This window comes from Schistocerca serialis, chromosome 4 (assembly GCF_023864345.2).
Source record: "Schistocerca serialis cubense isolate TAMUIC-IGC-003099 chromosome 4, iqSchSeri2.2, whole genome shotgun sequence".
Lineage (NCBI taxonomy): Eukaryota > Metazoa > Arthropoda > Insecta > Orthoptera > Acrididae > Schistocerca > Schistocerca serialis.
In genome coordinates, this window is record NC_064641.1 from 883,639,526 (window position 1) to 883,662,873 (window position 23,348).

General features: G+C 40.8%; 1 protein-coding gene across 7 annotated transcripts in view; it reads right to left on the reverse strand.

Moving 5' to 3' along the window:
* Positions 1-23,348, reverse strand: part of LOC126473540 (zinc finger CCCH domain-containing protein 18-like) — a 123,952-nt gene that overhangs the window by 85,829 nt on the left and 14,775 nt on the right. For 5 of the 7 annotated variants that reach the window (XM_050100654.1, XM_050100655.1, XM_050100653.1 and 2 more), the window contains exon 2: positions 11,193-13,318. In XM_050100654.1, the coding sequence (XP_049956611.1) occupies positions 11,193-13,300 (2,108 nt within the window). In that variant the 5' untranslated portion in view covers positions 13,301-13,318. The remainder of the gene's footprint in view (positions 1-11,192; positions 13,319-23,348) is intronic. The other 2 variants (XM_050100660.1, XM_050100659.1) reach the window with 2 other exon arrangements.

Consider the following 23,348-nt stretch of genomic DNA (forward strand, 5'->3'; position numbering starts at 1 on the left):
TCATTTTTGGACCTTGGTCTCTCCAACTACTTTGATTTTTTAATACTTAATAGTACCCATGAAGCTAACAAATGCAGCAAATTCTAATAGTTTTTGATATTTTCAGTTTTTTGTTTTTGAGTTTCAAAAATGTTTGTCTGGTTGCCCAAAGGTTTTGGGGAATAAACTTGAATATATTAAAAAAACAACTGAAGCCACAGAGTAGAGCTGGTGTCATTTTAAGGCTCTTCAACTACGAGTTGATTTGATACGATATGCAAAATAACATTACTATGATATTAATTTCATATTGAAAAAACATTTTTTTTTCAAAAATCTTGAAAACATTCCTTTCATATTTTCTCGACAAAATGTGTGTTCAGAATGAAACTTTCACTCTGCAGTGGGGTGTGCATTGATATGAAAGTTCCTGGCGGCACTTGACCATGAAAGACATGAGTCCCAAATTACAGCCTCAGTCTGGCACACAGTTTCAGTCTGCCAGGAAGTTTCTCACATATTTCTGTTGCCTCTGATAAAAGTCTGAGGATGGAGAAAGAATGAGCTGACAGGGAAACTAATTCTTAAATACTGTAACACACAGTTGCACTGCACCTACATTTCATTGCAGTTAATATTGGAAGGAACAGTCAACAATGACAAAGTATGGAATTTCTGCTTCAGCTTGATTTATACTGTTACAATAGTTTTTTCCATTAAAGTACTTATAGGTATAGGAGGCAGACAAGAAAACGGAAAAAATACATTACCGTGCCTAATGCGGTGGAGGAATTCCCGTCGTAATTCAAAACAGTTTCCAATCATCTCCGAAAAAATAAACAGAGCTCCTAAACGGTTTTCAAGGGATTCTTACACCATTCTTACTACAAGCTAGTGGAAAATTCTGGTAAGAATAATGGAGGCAGATAGCAATCATGCAGCCTTCTATTCGAAGTAGAACACGAAGGCTCAATAATACCGATATCCGGTGACTGTGATGGCTAGGGGAGATGTCACTGTACATCCTTATGCTCACAAAATTAGTTCTGGATGATGTGAAGTGTGTGAACAGTGGCCCTGTTGTCCTGAAACATGGTATTACCATTGGGGAAACAACACTGTAGTATTAGAGGATAATCCTTGGCAGTAATCTGACCTTGTAGAGTAACTATGGGGCCCATGAGAACACTGTTCTGACCATGTCTGACACTAACATAAAAAATATGTTGTGTTTTACTAGTGGCACTCCTGCACAATATAAAAACCAAAACAAAGAAAAAAATATGTCTTGACAAGACTGGTTACAATTCTGATGCAAATCAGCTCTACTTAACCACAGTACACGGTAAAAGTGCTTGCAATGGTCTTGGGGTTACTGACTAAGCTAAAGCAAGTCAACAAAGACCACTTCGAAATCTGTCTGACAAACCCAGCATTGTCAGGGTTTCCATTATGTCATTTTTCTATTAGAAATGGAAAAAAAGTGAATTATGTTTGCAGCGTAACATCGAAAAAATTTAATTTCTGCACATTCATGAAAACACCCTTGAAATTATGAAACAGTCATACAAAGAAATATGCATAATATATGATTGTATAAGTACAGCTGCTTCGCTTATCTACAATGCTATTTAGTGAATTTCTCTATGACACCACCTCTTTGTAGCTCTATAGATGGGTAAAGTTTTCACCTACCGCCATTTGCACTTTGCAGTTGAAAGCTGTCAAAAAAGCCAACTGATGTCAGGGATTTCCTTAAGTTGACCTGAATGTGGGACTGGCACAGCAGTTAACAATAAATGTATTAAAACTTCGTGCATGATGCGGCATTTTTTCCCATGTCATAGTGCTTATGAAGTCATATTTCTTGAACTATGTGTCGTACAATGATATATTTCTGTATGTACTTTCAGTGGCATATCTAAGTACTGTCTTCAAAATATGTTGAGAATAGAGTTCTTAGCACAGAAGTAATGAATTTAACCATTATCCACAGAATGGGAGTTTTTCATGAATTTTACTGTGTATGACACCATATCTCCTGAAATATGAAAAGTAGTGGCTCTTACACCACAGAGATTGTTGCCTAACGGTCAGGGATATGTGTACCAAATTTGGCTGAAATCGGTGCAGTGGTTTAGGAGATGTGGAACATATACACACACATACATACATCCATTTTTATAATGTGTAGGGATTAAGGCTTCCGTCCCTCTCTGGGGGACACCACCTTGACGAAGCACTGTCCGTGAGGGTGGAGAGGCTTGCGTATCCGCGGGAAGCTGAGGGCTATGCCAAAGGTAGAGGACCTACTGCCGGAAAGGCCTCAGCCGATGGATCAGACTAAGAGTGTCCCACAACATCCCATCTTCCCTATCCACTCCTAGTCCTACCCTATTCCCTGACCCAACCCAAAGTGTGATGCAATCCATGATGAGGAGTGCACGGCACATGGAAAGATGTGTCGTAAACAGGGCCTCAGGGATACCGGGCGACCTCCCTGAGTAATTACCTTACACCGCGCGGGGTATTCGTGCTGTGGACCTTCTAGATCCCTAAATCTCGTGGGACCAATATGGACACAATTATAGGAAATAAGAAAAACAAACTGAGGGGCAAATTGAGACCTCAGATACCCAAACATCACAGACAGAACCAATGGATGGCATTCCCACTACTGAATCAGGGTCTAGACCTGAGCCAGAAGTAGGAACTGTAACTGAGAAGCTAGACCAGATTAAGATCAAAGGCTCGTCTGGGGCCCAGAGGAGAAAGATACTCAAGGAACAGAGGAAAAAGGAAGGGAAAGAATGGCTTCCTAAAGACAAGTGGAGGGAATTAAAGGGACTAGAACCTAAGCCCCCCAGGAAACAACAGTCTCACGTTGAAGAGGATATGCAGACCCCCCACAATATCAAAGACATGTAGTAAGCGGATAAGGGAGGAATCAAAGACCCCCTCCTTCCTGGATAAGCGAGTCCAGAAAAAACCGAGGCAAGAAAAAGGGAAACAGACCTATAGTACTGCAGTCCCGGATTTTAGGATGGCAGTTATCCAGGAAGGTTATCCGCTGGTGGCCATCACCTCACAACGGGAGGAACTGGTACAGATGGCCCTCTATGAAAAGATTGGGGGCAACACTGGCCCAGGAGCCAACTTCAGGAGGGTCTATCTAGATCGTGGTGCACTCATTTTTGTCTGTGAGGGGGTGCACACGGTGGAATGGCTCAAGGACAAGGTGCCCATGATATCCCCGTGGGAAGATGCGAAGCTGCTGATTAAGATGGCAGCGGAACTTCTTAAGACTGCAAAGATATCATTATGGGTACCTAAGATCCTTAAGGAAGTCTCTTCCAAGACTGTTCAGGAAAATAGGGGCCCAGAACCCAAAAGTCTCGACAGAAGACTGGAGAGTGATTTACCAGAAGGCTGCTCTGGAAGGACAAACCCTGGTGGTGGAGGTCGGTAAGAAGTCCCTGAAGGCAATGTGGGAGCAGGACCTGAAACTGTTTTTAGGGTTTTCGCAGGTCAGGTTCTCAAAGACCTCAAAGATGGCAGCTTGATGGAACCTGGAGGTGCTGCCCTGAGCCACTGCCTGGGGAGACAGGAAGTGAACGTGGCTCTGATACAAGAACCCTATTTATACAAAGGGGGTGTACCGGGCCTCGGTGGCACTGGAGGTAAACTGATCTATGCTAGGAATCTATGAAACTCCAGAACATGCATCTATGTAAGAAATGGCATTTCTTTCGTGCCAATGATGGATTTCTGCACTAGGGACTTAGTGACCTTTAAAATGCAGCAATGTGAGGAAGGTATCATGAGGGAAATTATTTTGGCCTTAGCATATCTTCCTTACGAAGACAGCTCTCCTCCTCCTTTGGAGGTGAAGAGACTGGTCGAGACTTGCCATCGGCAAGGCGATCAACTGCTGGTGGGATGTGACGCCAATGCCCACAACCTAGTGTGGGGCAGCAAGGACATCAACAGTAGAAGTGAGTACCTTCTTGAATCTCTTTCAGCTAACAACTTAGAGGTCCTGAATAGGGGCAACAAACCTACATTTAGGAATATCAGAAGGGAAGAAGTAATTGACATAACCTTTGGCTCCATGATGATGGGTAGCTATGTCAAACAACGGCATGTGGTGTTGGAGCCATCCTCATCGGACCACATGTACATCAAATTCAAGGTTGAAATGGGAATCAGACAGACCATGACCTATAGGAATCCCAGGAAAACAGACTGGAAGACATATAGAAGGGACCTTGACTTAGACTTATCAGAAATTTAAAACCTCAATAAGGAATCCAGTAGAATTTGAAGAAGTAGCAGAGGCTGTTACCTCTGCCATAGTGACCTCATATCAGGACAACTGCACAATCACCAGGAAGGGCACAAATAGAAGTGTTCCTTGGTGGAATAACAAACTGGAAATGCAAAGAAAACAGGTACAGAGACTGTTTAATATTGTGAGACATAAAGGACAATGGGCTAAATATCCTGAGGCCCTTGTCAGTTACAATCTTGCAATAAGACAAGCAAAGGAGGCCTCCTGGAAGGCATTCTGTGAGGAAGTGGAGGGCACGGCTGCTCAAGCCAGACTTCGCAAGATTCTCACTAGAGTACCAACCAATCCAGGAGGTACATTGAGGAAGGAGGCTGGGGAATATACAAAGACAGCACATGAGACCCTGGAATTGCTCCTCAAAACTCACTTTCCTCTGCCAGACAACACAGACCAGTATGTGACCCCAGAGAGACAATGGTTCTCAGGCACTCTAAGAGAGGACTGGGAATCGGCCAAGGAGTATGTGAACTTCAACAAAATCCAGTGGGCGGTGGGAAAATTCCAACCGTTCAAGTCACCTGGCCCAGATGGAATTTTTCCAGCTCTCCTGCAACAGGCAGGAGGAAAGCTCGTAAGAGTCCTGTGCCAGCTATTCAGGGTTAGCCTAGCAGTAGGAATCATTCCCAATGCTTGGAGGGCAATGAAGGTTGTCTTCATTCCAAAGCCAGGGAGAATTGATCATACCAACGCCAAGGATATGAGACCAATCAGTCTTTCCTCCTTCATTCTCAAAACATTGGAAAAACTGGTTAATGTATATGTTGGGGAGAGGAGGCTGAGTAGGCTCCCTCTACACTCGAACCAACAAGCATACCAACCAGGTAAATCATATGAGACAGCTCTCCACCAACTCATTGGGAAGGTGGAAAAAGCACTTCACTTCCAAGAAATAGCCCTCTGGATATCAAGGGGGCCTTTAGTAACATGACCTTCGATTCCATGTAAGGGCAGTAGATGTGCATGACCTGGGGACCACTATATGTAGGTGGATCAGGGCCATGCTTAGTGGAAGGAAGGTAGAGGCTACCTTGATGAACAAAAAGATGGTAATTAAGGCCACTAGAGGCTGCCCACAAGGAGGAGTTTTGTCTCCTCTATTGTGGAATCTAGTGGTGAACGAACTCATTGTGGAACTAAGTTCTAGACAATGCTTATGCCAAAGATACGCAGGTGACCTTGTCATAGTAATACTTGGCAAATTCACTGACACAAGGAGGACTGGACATTGTGCAAGAATGGTGCATTAAACAGAATCTGAGAGTTAATCCTAAGAACACTGTTGTGGTGGCATTTACAAAGAGACATATTCAACACCCAAGTTGGAATCTAAAGCTCTTCGATAAAACTTTACGTGTGAAGGGGATAGTGAAATACCTAGGGGTAACCTTAGATGAGAAGCTAACATGGACCCCTCACATTAAGAGCATCTGCTCCAAGGCAAAAAGTACTCTAGTGAGTACTAGAAGGGCTTGTGGCAAAAACTGGGGCCTAAGCCCCAGGGGTATGCACTGGATATACACCACAGTGGTTAGATCTAGGATTTCCTAGGCGGCCTTAGTGTGATGTAAGAAGGTAGAACAGCGGGTTGCTGCTAAGGAGCTTGCTAAGGTGCAGAGATTGGCCTGCTTAGCCATAACGGGCAGAATTAGCAGCACACCAACTGCTGGAATGGAAGCCTCCACTTCACCTTTGGGTCAAGATGGAGGTAGCAGCTGGGGCACACAGACTTAAAACTGCAAAAACTGGGTCTAATTCGGATATCCAGAGTCACACACTAACATGGAGAGTGAGGTAAATATAGGAATCGCTGGGGAAATGCCTGCCGACTATACAATAACTCCCAACAGCTTCGACAAGCCTTACAACATAATAATTGGAAGTAGGGAGCGGTGGGAGAAAACTGTTCGACACTGTATGGGGGACATCCATTTGGTCCACCAATGGGTCGAAAACAGAACAAGGCATTGGGGCAGGGGTGTACGGGGTTCAGCCAAGACTGGAAAGCATCATCTCACTAGGAAAACTGGCCTCTGTATTCCAAGTTGAAATTAACTGCAATCAGGGCATGTGTGGAGGAGAATATGCGTAGGTGCTACAATGACTGTAGCATCTACATCTATTCAGACAGCCAGGCAGCCCTGTAACCATTGGCAGCTCCTGCAACAAGAGTTAAGATTGTTGCAGATTGCCACAGGGCTCTGGTGGAGCTAAGGGGAAGCAATAGGGTAAACCTAGTGTGGATCCCTGGCCACTCAGGGATCTGTGGCAATGAACAAGCCGATAGATTGGCTAGGATGGGGGCAACAACTCCATTTATTGGACCGGAACCTGGCTATGATCAAATTAGAACTACGGAACTGGCTTAGGAAGAAGCACATAGGATATTGGACCAAGGTCCATGGGCAAAAACATGGTAAGGTAATGATGCCCAAGCCATGTTTTAAAAGAAGCTCTGTAATCCTGGGTTGAAACAGGAAAGAGATCAAACTCATGACTGAACTGATGACAGGCCATGGGAATTTCAAAAAACACTTACACACAATGGGTATAACAAAAGAGGACCCTAAATGTAAGACCTGTGACGAGGATGAAGAAAATGCATCACACCAAATCTTCGAATGCATGGCACTGGAGAGTAAAAGATACAAAATCTTTGGGACAACTAGACCTGAAGAAATTGTGTCTAACAAAAAGCTGGTAGAGGGACTCCTTGCACTATTTAAGGGCACTGGTTGGCTTACTAGACATACATGGAGCGATACTGCACAATAAATCTAGTTTCGGTGCAGGCAGTGGCGGGTCAGAACTAAGCTGTTTTAGCTTCCCTGTTAAAATCAATCAATCAATAAATCAAGGCTTCCATCAAAGTCACATGTAATTTTTTTAATGGTGACTAGTTTTAAATGCTTGCATTCATCTTTAAACCATTACCTACATCAGAAGGCATAATATTAATAAAAAATAAAATGTTAAAATACATAAACAGTTTTCCAACATTTTGTAGGCACAGATTACAGTAGTGCAATACATCATTTATGGTATACAAGCAGCCCTAATGTTTCGTTGCACAAAATTCCAATGGAATTTTCAAAATATTTGTCTGTACATCATGTCAACATAACAAATGTGATTTGACTGTAACGTAATTTCAATGGCAACTTTAAAACTTGACAGGCATCTTCAGCTGTTTATTATGTATTCGAGTGAGATGCCGCTTCAGAGATTATGAAGTTAAAATGAAATACATTCATACTGCATTTATAAAGGCTGACTGACGTGCATGGCCATCTGCTGACTGCTGTATTGAACCATATTTCATTTTTAAAAACGAAAAAAATTAATGCACATAAATCTGGACAGTTCATTTATCAAATTGTCCAGTTCCTTATCTTCCATTTATATAATTCCCATTCCTGAGCTATAACATTTTCATTTCCATGGGTGCTATGTGCAAAATGTTCAAGTATTTTCCAAAGTTTCATGTTTTGTGCTTCACAAATGATGTCCAAATGCAGTCTTGTTGTTCAGGCTGATATGTTCCTTGTACCTAGTTACAAAATTACGACCAGTTTGACCTACACAAAAAACCTCTTGTTCCACATTGGACTCTATACACACTAGATACACAGGCAAGTCACCACAGCAAAGAAATGTCATGGCAGATAGTTGGTGTCATCCCCTATTATTGCATCGGTATGTGACGGTTTATAATAAATAGAAAATTTCAACTTATTTTCTAGCCTTGTTACTGTCAAGTAAGTGTAAGAAATTACTCTTCCTTTTGGGCTCTGTTTCAATAGTGTATTTAATATTGCAGTACTGCTCATTAAAAATCATGGGGATTGCAGGCAGATTTTCCATGTGCAAAAGTACGCATATTATTATTAAAGGGAGAGAGATTCTGATAGCAGAATAAAATAGCTGCTTGTATAAAAAAAACTAGCAAGCTCATAAAGATATCCAATGAACTAATGTGTATGCAGTAGTTATTTTTCAGTAATGAAGCTAAGGATCTGTCAATCACTGATAACATGCTACAAGGGTCATTTGACATAATACACCTATACACTAATGTGCCGATAGACGAAACTTAATTTGCTATGCTATGGCATAACTGTATCAACAGAGGGATAGTTTGGCGTGACAAAAACCCACATAATGAAAAAAGTTTATTACACTGAAGTATCGTACCAGTATTATATATATTATGTTATGCATCTGGTGTGAATGGTGTTTACAGATCACAATGCAGAACATGTGACCGTATTTATATAGATCAAACATGTAGAAGGAACATATCACCCTGAACAACAAAGACTGATTTTGGATATTATTTGCAAACAACAAAACATGTAGCAAGTAATATCAAAAATACTATGAAAAATTTACACACCGTACCTATTGGAATGAAATGGAATATACCTGAGGAATGGAAAATATATAAATATAAGATAAAGGAAATGGACAAACTGATGAATGATTTAAACACAATATTTTTTTTGTTCTTTCCAAAAATGAAATATAAATTAGGTCAGCAGTCAGCTGAAAACCATGCATGTCTGCATTTTGTAAAATAGTGCTACAATGTCAATAAAATATGAATGATTTCATTTTAAGATTGTAATTTCTGGAGAAACAGCGCACATGAATCTATATTAATAATAAAACTGAAAAACCAGTGTGCTTGTCTGTTTGAACACTCTAATATCCAAAACTACCAGAAGTTGAAATTACAAGTAACCTGAGCGTAGCTTGGGGCAACATATAGGCCGTATTTCATCAACATCAGATACAGAAAAAATTATCTGTAGTTTAGTTTCATCTAAAATCCTTAGCTCAGCTTAGTGCTTTGGATGTTTAATCATCACAAGGTAGTGCACCAACATCCAATGGATGGTGCTGTTAGCTCCATAGTACACCAAAGAACCAGTAGGTAGTGCTGGTAGTTTTTTGTGACAGATGTATTTTTGGAAGTTTATGTCACTGACAGAATTAAGTGTCACAATCTTATCCTTACAAATACAAACAAACAGCAAATTTACTTGGCTAGGATATACAGATTTACTGATTTTTCATTGTGTATCAACAACTTTGCTTCTTATGATAAGTTTCATTTACATTCTTTGCTAGGAAAGACGGATTTATTAAGTTTTCTTTGTTACTTGGGTGCCTACTCATTGCATTTTGATTTAGTTTTGTCTATGAATAACACTGTCTAGAAAATTCTAAAGTCTTTCTGAATACACAAAAACAGCTAAAAGTCTGAGGATTATGCCGTCTCAACAACGCAGTGAAGATCATGAGGCAAGACTTACTGTGGCTCGAGAACATCAGGATTTAAATCACTCTTTGCAAACTTCTTCCGAAACAGAGGTGTAATGCCACTCTGATTGAAAGCATCATGCATTATCTCACACCTCAGAACCCTTCACTCATGAAGGCTTAAAGAAACTTCTCTCCAAAGTAACATCATAGCACAGAAGTGAAAGTTTTGACAGGAAGTGGCACAAGCAAGCGAGTTTTTACACCCCGAATCTTGCGTATGCCTCACAATTTACCATTCTGCCTTAAAAGTGTACAATTCCTGGTGAGTTTCTGTTAAGTCATGACCATAATCAAAGCACGAAGACAGATGAAGTGTCTCATGAGTGTGGACGTTAAGGAGCATTTACACTTGGGCGCCTTGCGGCTGTAGTGCGCCCCAGATGGAAATCGAAGTGTCCAATGTGAACACAGGTGTGACTGGAATCACTTGCACACACATGCTGAGGAAGAGGCATGTATTTACATGTCTACCTATACTCGTGTGGGGGGCAAGTTACAGCCACACGTAAATGCACCTTCAGTGATAGTTGCTTTCCACATGGCCCGTTATACATGCCTCTCTTCCATGTTAGTGAAACAAACGACCTCTTCATGCATGTCCCAATGACACTACACAAGCTTTGTGTACAAAGAAGTAAAAAATATATTCAATGTATGCAAAGTCTCTAGCACCAGTATATACACCTGGGCAAGGCAATCTTTCTCTCTACTAAATAATAAACAACTGAAGGCTCCTGTCAAATTCTGAAGGTGCCATTGAAACTATGTTATAGTCAAATCACATTTGTTATGTTGAACTGACATACTAACAAATTTTTGAAAATCCCACTGGAATATTGTACAGTGAAACATCACAGCTGCATGTATATCATTAACGATACTCTGCACTACTGCAGGGTACGTCACTGCAGAGGTTCCCCAGCCTTTTCTCTGGTGGAACATATTCGAGACCAGTTACTTTGATGGAACACACTGGTTATTTTGAAGGTTATTTTTTTAAAAAATGAGGAAAAACTTGTTTTATTGAGTGATAACTTCAAAGAGAGAGAGAGAGAGAGAGAGAGAGAGAGAGAGAGAGAGAGGAGGGGAGAGGGAGGGCATGCCGTGTATTAATAGGTTTTTTTACGGAGCACTTATTTGCTACCCGAGCAACACTAGTATTCCACTGAACACAGTTTAGGAAACCCTGCACCACAGTCAGAATACGCATAGGCCTAACCTGCGAGTAGTATTCATGTTTTTACATAATGACATAAAATTATACTCAATGAAAATAAAAAGCTCAAGCTTATTCTCAAGACTACTACTTGTTTAGAAACTGGAGAAAATAGTGTGTAATTTTTCTGTGTGACATTTTGGACTCCAGAGAACTATGTGGAAGAGAAAATTGTAAGCTTCTGAATTAGGAAACATATACTTTCTTTTGAAATTAGCAAGTCTAATGCATAAGGCAGAGTAACTCCAATTTGCATGTCTGACAAAAAAACGCAGCATAAACACAAAATTAGGACTTAAATATGATAAAATAATAACATACCTGCAATTAGAGCCCCAAGTGCATTGTCCACGGTTGTAAAATCGACAAACTGGCCGTGGCTCTGTTTCCTCGGGCCGATTTTCATCATCATCAGTTAGTTCTCCTTCTTCTAAATCATCACCCTTCAATTCACCTTCATCATCACTCTTCTCATCCTTCTTCTCTTCACATTCACCTTCTTCTCTGTCTTCCTTTTCCTGCTGTTCTTCAGCTTCAAAATCTAACTGTTCCATTTCCTCCACGGCAGAAGAGTCTTTCCTTACTTTTCCACCCTCAACTTTTTTGTTCTCTTCATTCTTTCTTTTCTGGCGGTCTTCTTCAGATATTGCATCCAAACTATCATTACCATCATTACTGTCTAAATCTGAAACATCAGATAAATCTTCGCCATGACCAGGAATACCATCTTTTTTAACTGTACTTTCAGTTTCCATCTCATTTTTCTCCTGTTTCTGATTAACATTCAGAGTTTCTTCTTTATTTACAATTTCAACAGCATTCACAACAATACCATTTTGTTCACTTCTCTTAGATTTTACAGAAGATGCATCACTCTGTCTGCTAGATCTGCCACTCTGACTCGAGTCCGAAAGTTCCCCATCATCATCGTCATCAACATCTTCATCATCAGATTTCCGAAAGTCACCATGTACATTGCCCAATTTAGGAGAGTCACCATGTATGTCACTGGATTTAGGAGAGTCATTGTGCACGTTGCGAGATTTAGGAGAGTCACTGTGTACATCGAGGGATTTAGGAGAGCCACCATGTACACTGAGGGGTGTAGGAGAGCCACCATGTACACTGAGGGGTGTAGGAGAGCCAGTAGGTACATTGGTGGGTTTGGAAGAGTCTCCATGTAAATCATCAGATTTAGGAGAGTCACCATGTACATACTCAGATTTAGGAGAGTCACCATGTACATACTCAGATTTAGGAGAGCCACCACGTACATCATCAGATTTAGGAGAGTCACCACGTACATAATCAGATTTAGGGGTGTCACCACGTACATAATCAGATTTAGGGGAGTCACCATGTACATAATCAGATTTAGGGGAGTCACCATGTACATAATCAGATTTAGGGGAGTCACCATGTACATAATCAGATTTAGGGGAGTCACCATGTACATAATCAGATTTAGGGGAGTCATCACGTATATAATCAGACTTAGGGGAGTCACCACGTACATACTCAGATTTAGGAGAGTCACCACGTACATCTTCAGATTTAGGAGAGTCACCACGTACATCTTCAGATTTAGGCGAGTCACCACGTACATCTTCAGATTTAGGGGAGTCAGCATGTACATAATCAGACTTAGGAGAGTCACCACGTACATAATCAGACTTCGGAGAGTCACCACGTACATAATCAGACTTCGGAGAGTCACCACGTACATAATCAGACTTCGGAGAGTCACCACGTACATAATCAGACTTTGGAGAGTCACCACGTACATCATCAGACTTCGGAGAGTCACCTCGTACATCATCAGATTTAGAATAATCACTTTGTACATCATCAGATTTAGGAGAATCACTTTGTACGTCATCAGATTTAGGTGAGTCACAATGTAAATCATCAGATTTGGGAGAGTCACCATGTCTACTGGGATGAGGTGGGGATGCTACTGTGCTAGACCTCACAGAAGGTGGTGATTGTTGTCCAGTTGGTGGCAGAGATTCTGAATTGGTGGATCTGTGAGACTGTGGTGACATTTCACCTCTATCAGCATCTGGTGGAGACTGTACTGGGGTAGAGTATGGTGACCTATCTGACTGCTCCTGTACATCATCTTGAGGAGGTGACTTGATAGAAAGGCATTCCATTGATTTTGGAGATAGATCATGCCTGTCTAGCCCTGATGGTGACCTACTATGATAGGAAGCAGGAGATTTTGGAAATATCTCACAATGTTCTTGTGGTGACTTTGGTGGTGACTTGCTGCTGTTTAAATCTTCACTTTCCGAGTTGTCATCACTGTCTTCTTCACTTCCATCCTGTGTATAATCATTCTCTTCTCTGTCTACAGACCTCCTGAATTTATTTTCTACCTCGTTTTTAGTTTCAACTTCACCATCCAATGAACTATCAGAGTCCATGATGGATTAATGCCAGTTCTGTAAGAAGAAAGAGTGCAGTGGATAAAGATTTGAAGTTACATAAGTTTCATTGCACAATAATTTCAGATAGCATTTAAAATGAGACACACATTAAATAAACATGGCCAATGAAGGAGTTGGCTATGTGTAGTTTCCTTGACCATATAAATTCTGTATGTTGAAACTTTTATGACCACTGTTCATATACATAGACTGCCTGCTGGTTTCCTTTTCAAAATAGCAACTTGTTCATACAGAACACAACAAGATCAGAATAAATTGCAATTCATATAGAGAAGGTCCTATATATATTAAAAGTGTGAAATTTTCTTAACAGCAAAACCCAGATGTATCTAAACTGGCATTACAATTTAATTAAATTATTTTCCTATTGTTATTAAAAATTTGAAACTCAGCTGCTACTGAAAAAAATTCAGACGAGGGAGTGACAGATGTACAGATAGATACAACAGACAGACAACTGAAAGGACAACATCAAAGGCTCACAACAAAGAAATGTAGCTTCACTATATTCAAAAATTACTCTTTGGGACTCTCTTGCATCAAAATAAAAAAGCAACAGCATAACTGTTAATGCTTTAAACAGGTTATCAGCGAACATTGGAGGCACACTTACAAAATGAACATCCATTTCTTTGCTGACCTGCGTATGACATTTCTGGGTGATTTGGGAATATATTATAGACAATTCTGCATAAAACATATCACATAAATAAGATCCATTTGCAAAAGGCACAAACTCACTTGAATCTACATACAACAGAGAAAAAAACTTTCAAAAAAATAAACAAACAAATACACACATCAAATAAAGTTTTGCATCATCCCGGTTCCCAGAACTCCTGAAGATAGATGTTGACTGGATATTGTATCACAGACACAGTCCCTGGGGGCGAGGGAGTGAGAGGGCGGGGGAGAGAGGGAGTGAGAGAGGGGAGTGGGAGTGAGAGGGGGGAGAGGGAGTGAGAGGGGGGAGAGGGTGTGAGAGGGGGGAGAGGGTGTGAGAGGGGGGAGAGGGTGTGAGAGGGGGGAGAGGGTGTGAGAGGGGGGAGAGGGTGTGAGAGGGGGGAGAGGGAGTGAGAGGGAGTATAAGACAACCTCAGAGATGTACATTTTCCTTCACTATACATCATTTGCAAATACAATCATTTCTTCAGGTGACTAGTTTCACACAATCACGTCCTTTTTCAAACCATGGCCTATAAAATATTTTATGATGTTAATAAAGGCAAAATAACAATGTACGTCCATGACTCCATACAACCTGTTACAAAATTTCTTACATATGTGCAATACATGTTTTCCAAAACTTAGACACTAGTGTGATCATACTGTTGCACTAACATTCATGTAAATGGCTAGGATGTTACTGCATTTTTCAATGATAAAATGTATTATAATTGTTCAACAGACTTGATCCTCATCATGACAGAAGACCACAATTGTAATTAATGAAACACGTAAATAAGTGAACACCAATCTAAGTATTTTATGAATATCAGCATTACACCAGTTAATTATAGGGCATATTTGTCCAGTTTGAAGTGAACAAGGATATTTAAATTGACCCACTATTATCTATATGAGTTGGAGATAAGTGTTCCCGCTTAGTTCTGCAACTAGAACATCAGTGAGTACCCATATGCTCTCCCAAATTTAAAAAATAATGTCCCATTTTAACCACTGTTAACATAATGACAGTCACTAATCATTGTCTCTTTGCTAACTATGTTACAGGTAGGATCTATTTGTTTTCAAGAGATTTACAATACAGGTGCTTAAAAAAAGACAATCTCTACACCAAATTACTGTAAACACATGAAGTAAAAATTGAATTTGAAGAACAATGAGTAATTTTCCAGCAGTGTCCCAAATGATCCTATTATAGCACTGAAGTGTCAACTAACTTTACATCTATTTGGCATTGCTGCAACATGTACAGTTCAAGCTGTGCCAACTGTATTTGGTACAGGAAATCCAAAACAGGAAAAAATTTACATGTATAGAACGTTTCAAATACATGCCTCAAAATTTAGAAAAAGTTAAATTTCTGCCACCTGTAATTTTCAGCTGTCTGCATTTGGAAATGACAAAATCCACTACACTTAAGTACTCACAGTTTTCCTCACAAGTGACTGCTTTATGCCCTATCGCGGACAAAGGGTTTATAGACTTTTTTAAAAAATGTATTTCACAGTGTCGTAGTACAAGATTTTTGCTGAAATCGATGAACACCTACATAACACCATTTTCGAACACGCAGGTGCTCCAGTCCTCTGCCCTGAGATATTTCACAATTTTTGATTGTTCCCTACAAGAATGATGGCAAGTTGACATTGAAATCCTGTTCTGACCACAATCGTGGCTCACTATTATTCAATCCAATTCTTGTTTCCACTTGATAAAAGAAGAAAAACAAACCTTATTAACGTTCTACATCTTTATTCTTCATGTCTACCACAAGAGGGATCCAAATCGTGGCACGTAACATCATAATGAGTAAAGCAATTATGATGGTGTGTGAGAACAGTGTACTATAATCGAGCTTCAAATTCAAAGAGTTCACCCACCCATGAAGCACCCTCTCATCCTATGATAGTGATGAAGCAGTGCAAGCAGAGGTGAGACTGTGACTCCATCATCAAAGTCAAACATTCTACAGTGATACTATAAACAAACTGGTCTCTCTTGATAGAAATGTGTTCATGCCCAGTTGACTATGTTGAGAAATAAACATGCAGACATTTATTTCAAAAGATTTAAGAATTTACATACAAAAAATTCAGAGGCATTTCTTTTCAGTATGGCCTCATATCCCAGCATTGGTGAACTTACTAACACAAGATAACATTCATCATCTGTGGGAAGAATTATCACATGACTGTCATCCATGCTGCTGACGGAAGGCACATTGAACATCTATAAGCTCCGAGTTCAGTCAAACTGAACAAACCTAGAGTAATCACGTATGTACAGATCAAGAAAAACACAAGAACAGAGTCCTTTACTCAATCAGTATTTGCCATAAGTACTATTAAACTACCTCACTGAGTCTGTAATCAGAGAATGTGCTCATGACTACTTCATAACACTTTACCTATAGCACCAGTGGTAAATGTGTGTGGCTGTGGTAAATGTGTGTGGCTGCTCCAGTCAATATCTATCAAGTTAAAATTATCTACTACATTATTAAAATTTACAACTACTCCAGTGAAATAATACAACTGCAATCAGCAATATACATTGCTTCAAAACTTTTAAGGAAACGTCATACAATAGATGTTTCGAAAAATTATGGAAACTTTGTAGTTTTGTGTCTTATATTAGTTTCATGCAAATTTTTTGTTGTGTTGATAAACATGCCTGGAAAATATCTGCACAGTATCAGCCGTACCTGATATTTAGTCTGTTGCCAGCTGTCGAAAAAAATTACACATATTCTGGTAGTATTGCTGATTATTTAATTTACATACAAATGGATCAGAAAATTGGTATAAAATTTTGCTGTATAAAATAAAAAGGTGCTGCAAGGTTTTAGAAATGTTAAACACTGCTTCCGGTGAGTGTGGTATGAGTAAAATAAGGGTTTACTCATTGTATAAGCGTTTTGCAGATCATGAAGACGTAGGAATGTGACCAGTGCCCTGGATGCCCACCATACCATCAACCAATGAAGTTGTGGAAAAAGTGAAAAAATGACTGAATTATCACTGAATAACAATCAGAGAAGTTACTGATGATATCAGCATATCAAATGGCATGAGTCATGATTTTTTTTTTAATTTTTTTTATTATAAAACACATGACAGCAAAATTTATTCCAAAATTGTTCAATTTCGTACACAAACAGTAGCAAATGCTAGTTGTTGAAGAGTCACTAGGTGAAGTCAACAATGATGCAGAACTAAAGTTCTGAAATTTGTCGTAACATGTAAAGAAACACGGATTTACAGATGTTATATCGAAACTAAAGCTCAGTTGCCCATGTGGAAGTATTCTGGAGAGTTATACCGAAAAAAGCTCAACCAGTATGGTCAAATGTTGAAGTTGCGGTCACTGTGCTCTTCGATTTTAATGGCATTGAGAACCAAAATTTCTTGCCACAAAGTTTAATGAGAAGTCAATGTCATTTGCATGAAGCAATTCAAAAAATATGCCTCGATTTGTGGTGAAACCACAGTATTTACATCACGACAATGTATCTACCCACACTTCAGTGATTGATTGTGATTGTTTGTTATGTTAACGTACATACTAGGGAATCTAAAGAGTGGATAAATGCACGGAAGATGTGTCGACTAATTTACCCACTACAGAAACAATTTTCCATTATGGGTAGACATACAACACTGAAAGCCCAAACATGTCAATGAATCAGTAAGGAATATGCCCACACAAAAGGCAATGCACAATCTGCACAATGTTGTAGGTCTGTTGTCGCATTCCAATTACAATGAAAGGTACTAAAGATTTAGAGTTAATATCATCATCTGCTCAATATATCTTCCAAGACTGTCTTATACAAGTTCTAAGAATGCACATTTTTCTTTTCATCCAATGAACAGAATGTAGTCTTTCATGAAAAGTAAACAAGAGTATCAATCCTTCAGGTCTCTGCAATATCTGTAAAAGAATCTTCATCAGAGTCTGACCCGATCACAACGGTATGCTCTGGTGGTCTTGTGCTAATCACAGTACCTGCTAAAACTGTAGCTATCATACAAACACAACTGTCATATTCCAATTTGGGAATGATAACAAGGTTTTCAGGTCCACAACCATTGACATTTAAAACCACTCAATATGCAGAATCATGTTTCCTGGTCTACTACCAGTATCAGTTTCAATAAAGAAACTTTAACTAGCCATTCTAATACTGCATACTACTTTGTGGAAGTCACCAGAACACATCACACAGCGTAAGCTTCCAAACACACAATTTGACACTGTACTGACACCATGAAATGATTCTGAAGGTAACATGGGTGCCTAAGGATTAGAAAAATATGAAACAATTTGAGGAGCGATGAGCCTGTCTCTTTTCACAAGTTCGACTGTGTACCATTTTTTTTTACATCCACTGACATTCCATGGTCAGCACAACTCTTTCTTAGAATGAATCTTCTGGTATCATTAACAGCAGTATTCATTTACAACAAGATCATAATTTCAACAATTTCCATGGTCTTGCAACAATGTTAGACTTATGCCATCTTAAACCAACTGACCATCCATGTAACTGATCAGTCAATGTCTCGCTGAATGTATGACCAGCAGGTTGTTGGTCACTGCCTTCTGCTTTTAACTTCACACAGATATATCACCACAACAATTCAGAGATAAGTGTAAATACCTTGTCGTTCAATAGATATTTATAACAGCCAAATAACTACTCATCAAAGCACAAACTACATAAAAATTATATTATGAATTGGAAACTCTATAATCTCACAAACAGAAAATAGTAAAACAGAGCACGCATGTAAGAAAAAAGTTACAACTGTATAAATATATGGTCTCACAGTGATATGAATTAATAATATCTTTTTGGGCTCCCAGACATGTTAGTTGTTTAAAATCCCATGTGCTTTTGACCTCAGCCATTGTCACGTGGTAAATGACTGCCATGTCATCACAGTTTTGCTGTTGTATCGCTGCGCTACTGGCTGTGATGTCTCTGATTTGCTCTTCCTCGCCAAATATGGTAGTATTTTCATCCTGCATCTGTTGCAACCACTTGAATCTCGCAATGGCTGGGTCCCAGGTTGTGCTGAGCTGCAAACTGTCCTCCTTATTGATGGCATTTTCTCATCTTTTTATTTCTATGGCTTCTTTTTTAATGCTATCCCAAAATCCCTTTGTCCTCATAATAAAGGATGTTTCACTGAATAGAATTCCTTTTTGATTTTCTAAAGGGTGTTTTGCCATGGCTGATTTTTCAGCACAGTGTAGGTGTAAGCACCTCTCACGTTCCACCTCGCATTACTCCACAGTGTATGCTGTTTGGTCAAAGTAGTAGCAGCAACATTGAGATGATATCTTGTACACTCCAGGCATTCTGAGCCCTAATTCATCCTTTACAGGCATCACAAGCTATCATACTTTTGCAGAGGCCTGAACACTGATGAAATATTGTTTACCTTTATCAGCCAGTTGATCTTTCCCAATGCTGTGCCACAGAAAGAGAAAAACACAAGTCCCTTGCCCCTTTGTTTGGTGGTATTTTTCTTGCATGTCTCACCAAAAATAGCCTGTGATACCTCGCAGTGATTGCAGCCATTTTCCCAGAATACTTTTCGGAGATAGCTTAATTCTAGCGGCAGATTGTCAGCGTCTGAGATGACTAACATGATGGACAACGGTATTCAGAACACCGCGTTTTTATGACAGATGGTGATGGCTGAGAATGTGTGAATACTGATCTGTGTGTGTAGGTTTCCTGTAGACACCGTGGCTGAAGTGATCATTGGTTTTTTGGCAAATGAGGGCATCTGTGAAAGGCAATGCATCATTTGTCTCTACTTCCACAGTAAACCTAATGTGGTTGTGAATGCTGTTCAGGTGTTCTAAGAATTCTCACAGGTTTTCACGTCAATGTGGCCAGATGATAAAAGTGTTGTCGACGGAACAATAAAAGTAACATTGCTTAGCTCGAGCCACAGGATTGCTTAAGCACACATTGACATCGTCATATTTCCTGTATAGTTGCCAGTTTTTCAACCAGTCAAATGGCATGGCAGTGGGAATTCTGTTAGCTCCATTCATAGTCAACCTTTTTGTGGAGAAATTTGAAGACATCGCTTTGGAAACAGCTCCAGGTAAGCCAAGTTCCTTTTATTGTTACATCAATGACACATTGCTCATCTGGCACCACGGACTTTGAAACCTGGAAGAATTCTTAGAACACTTGAATAGCATTCGTGATCACATTAGGTTTACAACGGAGGTAGACACACTAGGTGCACTGCTCTTCGTTGATGTCTTTGTTTACCAGAAAACCAGTGGGCACCTCAGCCAAAGTGTCTGCAGGAAACCTACACACGTAGATTGATATCTGCATACTCTCAGCCATCACCATCTGGCACAAAAATGTGGCATTCTGGACACCCTTGTCCATTGAGCTAATGTTGCCTCAGACACTGACGCTCTGCCACTGGAACTAAGCCACCTCCAAAACAAATCTTCTGGGAAAAATTGTTAAAACCACAGCCAGGAATCACAGGCAAAGAGAGAATGAACATGACGAAGTGTTAGTTTAATCGCCATCAATTCAGTAGTGAAGGCACTGCAGCTATCTGGAAGTGAGAGGCATTCACTGTAACGTAAGCCAAGCCCATTCGTCCGTCAACTGTTGAGCCATCAGTGAATACCACTTCTGAACCCCGATACATCTTGATACAGCCAAGAACAGGAAGCCAAAAATCATGGGGCCAACAGAATCTTTTAGACCAAAGAAGAATGCTAGACAAATCTGAGGGACACGGCCAGGGGGACAGATGCGATATCTCCCTGGCCAGAGGTGACAGTGGAGGAAGTTTCAGTTCTGAACAGAGGCAGTGGAGGCATACAGCAATTGTAAGTCAAGTTATGGGTTGCTGTTGTGGGAAGTGGAACTCTCTTCCAAGGAAAAGGACACAGTAGTTAGGATGTTCAGGGAAGCTACGAATGCATATAGCATAATTCAGCAGCTGTTGTTGTTGGCACCTTATAGGTAATGGAGAATCAGGGCTTTGTAGAACCATGAAAGGGTAGAGCGATCTGCACCCCAGTTAGCATTACTGTGGCACTGAAGTGTACTGAGATGTCACCAGCACTTTCGCTTAAGCTGGTGAAGGTAAGAAAGCCACGTCAGCTGGGAATCAAAGACCAGTCTCAAAAAGCAGTATGTCTCAACTACAAGACGTAATTGATCGTCTAGGTAAAGCTCTGGGTGTGAGTGGACAGTATGATGACAACAGAAGTGCATGACAAGTGTTCTGGCAGCTGAAAACCAAAAGCCATCGGTGAGAGCCCATGACTCTGCCTTTCATTTGGCACCTTGGATACGGGAGGGGGGGGGGGGGGAGGGGGGCTGAGTGAAGCACCCACTTGAATCTGAACCTGTAATGTATGGTGCGACAGGAAGTTCTTGACAAAAATCAGGAGAGGATCCTGAGTCCACCCGCATATAGCGTAATATATATGTGGTGCTGCCATGTCGTATCATAAGCCTTCTGTAGGTCGAAAAAAAATGGCAAGGAGGTGCTGATGACGTGCAAAGACCATACAAATGGTGGACTCCACGTGAACCAAATTATCAGCAGTGGAACAGCCTTTGTGAACACTGCCTTGCGATGCAACCAAAAGGCCCCAAGACTCAAGGATCCCACACAGCTGCTCGCTTACTATGTGTTCGAGCGACTTACAAACAAATGTCGGTAAGGTTGATTGGGTGACAACTGCCCGTCTCTAGAGGGTTTTTACCTGGTTTCAGTGCAAGAACTATCTCACTTACTTGCCAATGACATGGGAACTCATCCTTGTTCCAGATCCAACTAAAGAGAGAAAAGATGTGATGTTGACAACCCACTGAGAGATGTTTCAGCATCTGGTTGTGGATGAGGTCTAGGCCTGGGTCTATGTCAGGACAATGGGCTAGGACACTGGAGAGTTCCCATTCATTGAATGAAGCATTATATAGCCCCAGGTGGCAGGTAGTAAAAGATACGCGCACTGGTTCCGAAAGGCAGGGTATAGTTCTCAAACACAGAAGAGCGAGCATAATGCTCAGCAAAATGTTCGGTGACAGCATCTGGATCCAATATTTGTCCATACCTGTGATGGAGAGGTACATTATCCAATGGTGGAAATGTAATGTTTCCATGATTCTTGCCATTTTTGTCTAATGAGATAACGGACACAGGCACAGAGTCGTTTAAAGGCAATGAGGTGCTCCAGCGAAGGGTGCTGTTTATGGTGTTGGAGTGGCCACCTTCAATCTCTAATGGCCGCAGTGATCTCTGGGGTCCACCAAGGTACTGTCCTCCAATGGAGTGATACCTAGGAAGAGAGGAGGGCTTGGTTGGCTGCCAAAAGAATGGCTGCCATTGTATACTAAAAAGCTGCATCGATACTGCCTTGCAATGGGGACTAAGGACAACAGCAGAGGTGAACCCATCTCAGCCAGCATTACAGACAACCCATCTGGGCGAGCATCCCAGGGAGCAATGCCGAGGGAGGGACAGGAAGACTGGGAATTGGTCACAACCACATTGGTCATTGTGGACCCTCCAGTGGATATACGATAGAAGATAAGGGCTGCGAAAGGAGAGATCAATGGCCAGATAAGTTCTCTGTGCCACACTGAAGAGTGTGGGGGGCACCTGAGTTCAAAAGGCAAAGGTCGAGCTGTGTCAATACAGCTTTGATGTCTCTACCATGGCCTGTGACCATTATACCACCCCACAAAGGGTTATGGGCGATGAAGTCACTCAAGATTAGAATAGGTGGGGGGAGCTGAAAGAGTACAGCAGACAGTACATCCTGGGACACACGGGGGAAAAACATTACATATGGTAAAATCCTGATGTGCCCTTACCTGAACAGCCGCAGCCTCCAAATGTGTATCAAGAGGCATAAGGTAACTGTATACAGAGTCCAGCACATGCATACAAACTCAACCCGATACCCTCCCAAAGTCAGTATGATTCTCAAAATAACCTCAATAGCCACTAAGGGCAGGGGTTCAAGTTTCTGGAAATCATGCCTTAAAAGCTGCTGTAGCTCTGCCAGATGGTGGAAAAATCCATTACAATTCCATTGGAGGATCAGACTACCTGAATAATGTGGGAGCATGAAGTGACCAAGGAGGGGGAGAGGGGGGGGGGGGGGGGGGCAGGTTCTGCAGCACATAGCCTGGGGAGATCTGGTGTCTCACGGGCCACCGGGATTTCTTGAAGGACTTCTTTTTATCATTCTCCTTAGAGGATGAGGACTGGGAAAGTGTCCCTAAACTGGTTTCAGGGACAGAGGAAGAACAAGAAGCCTG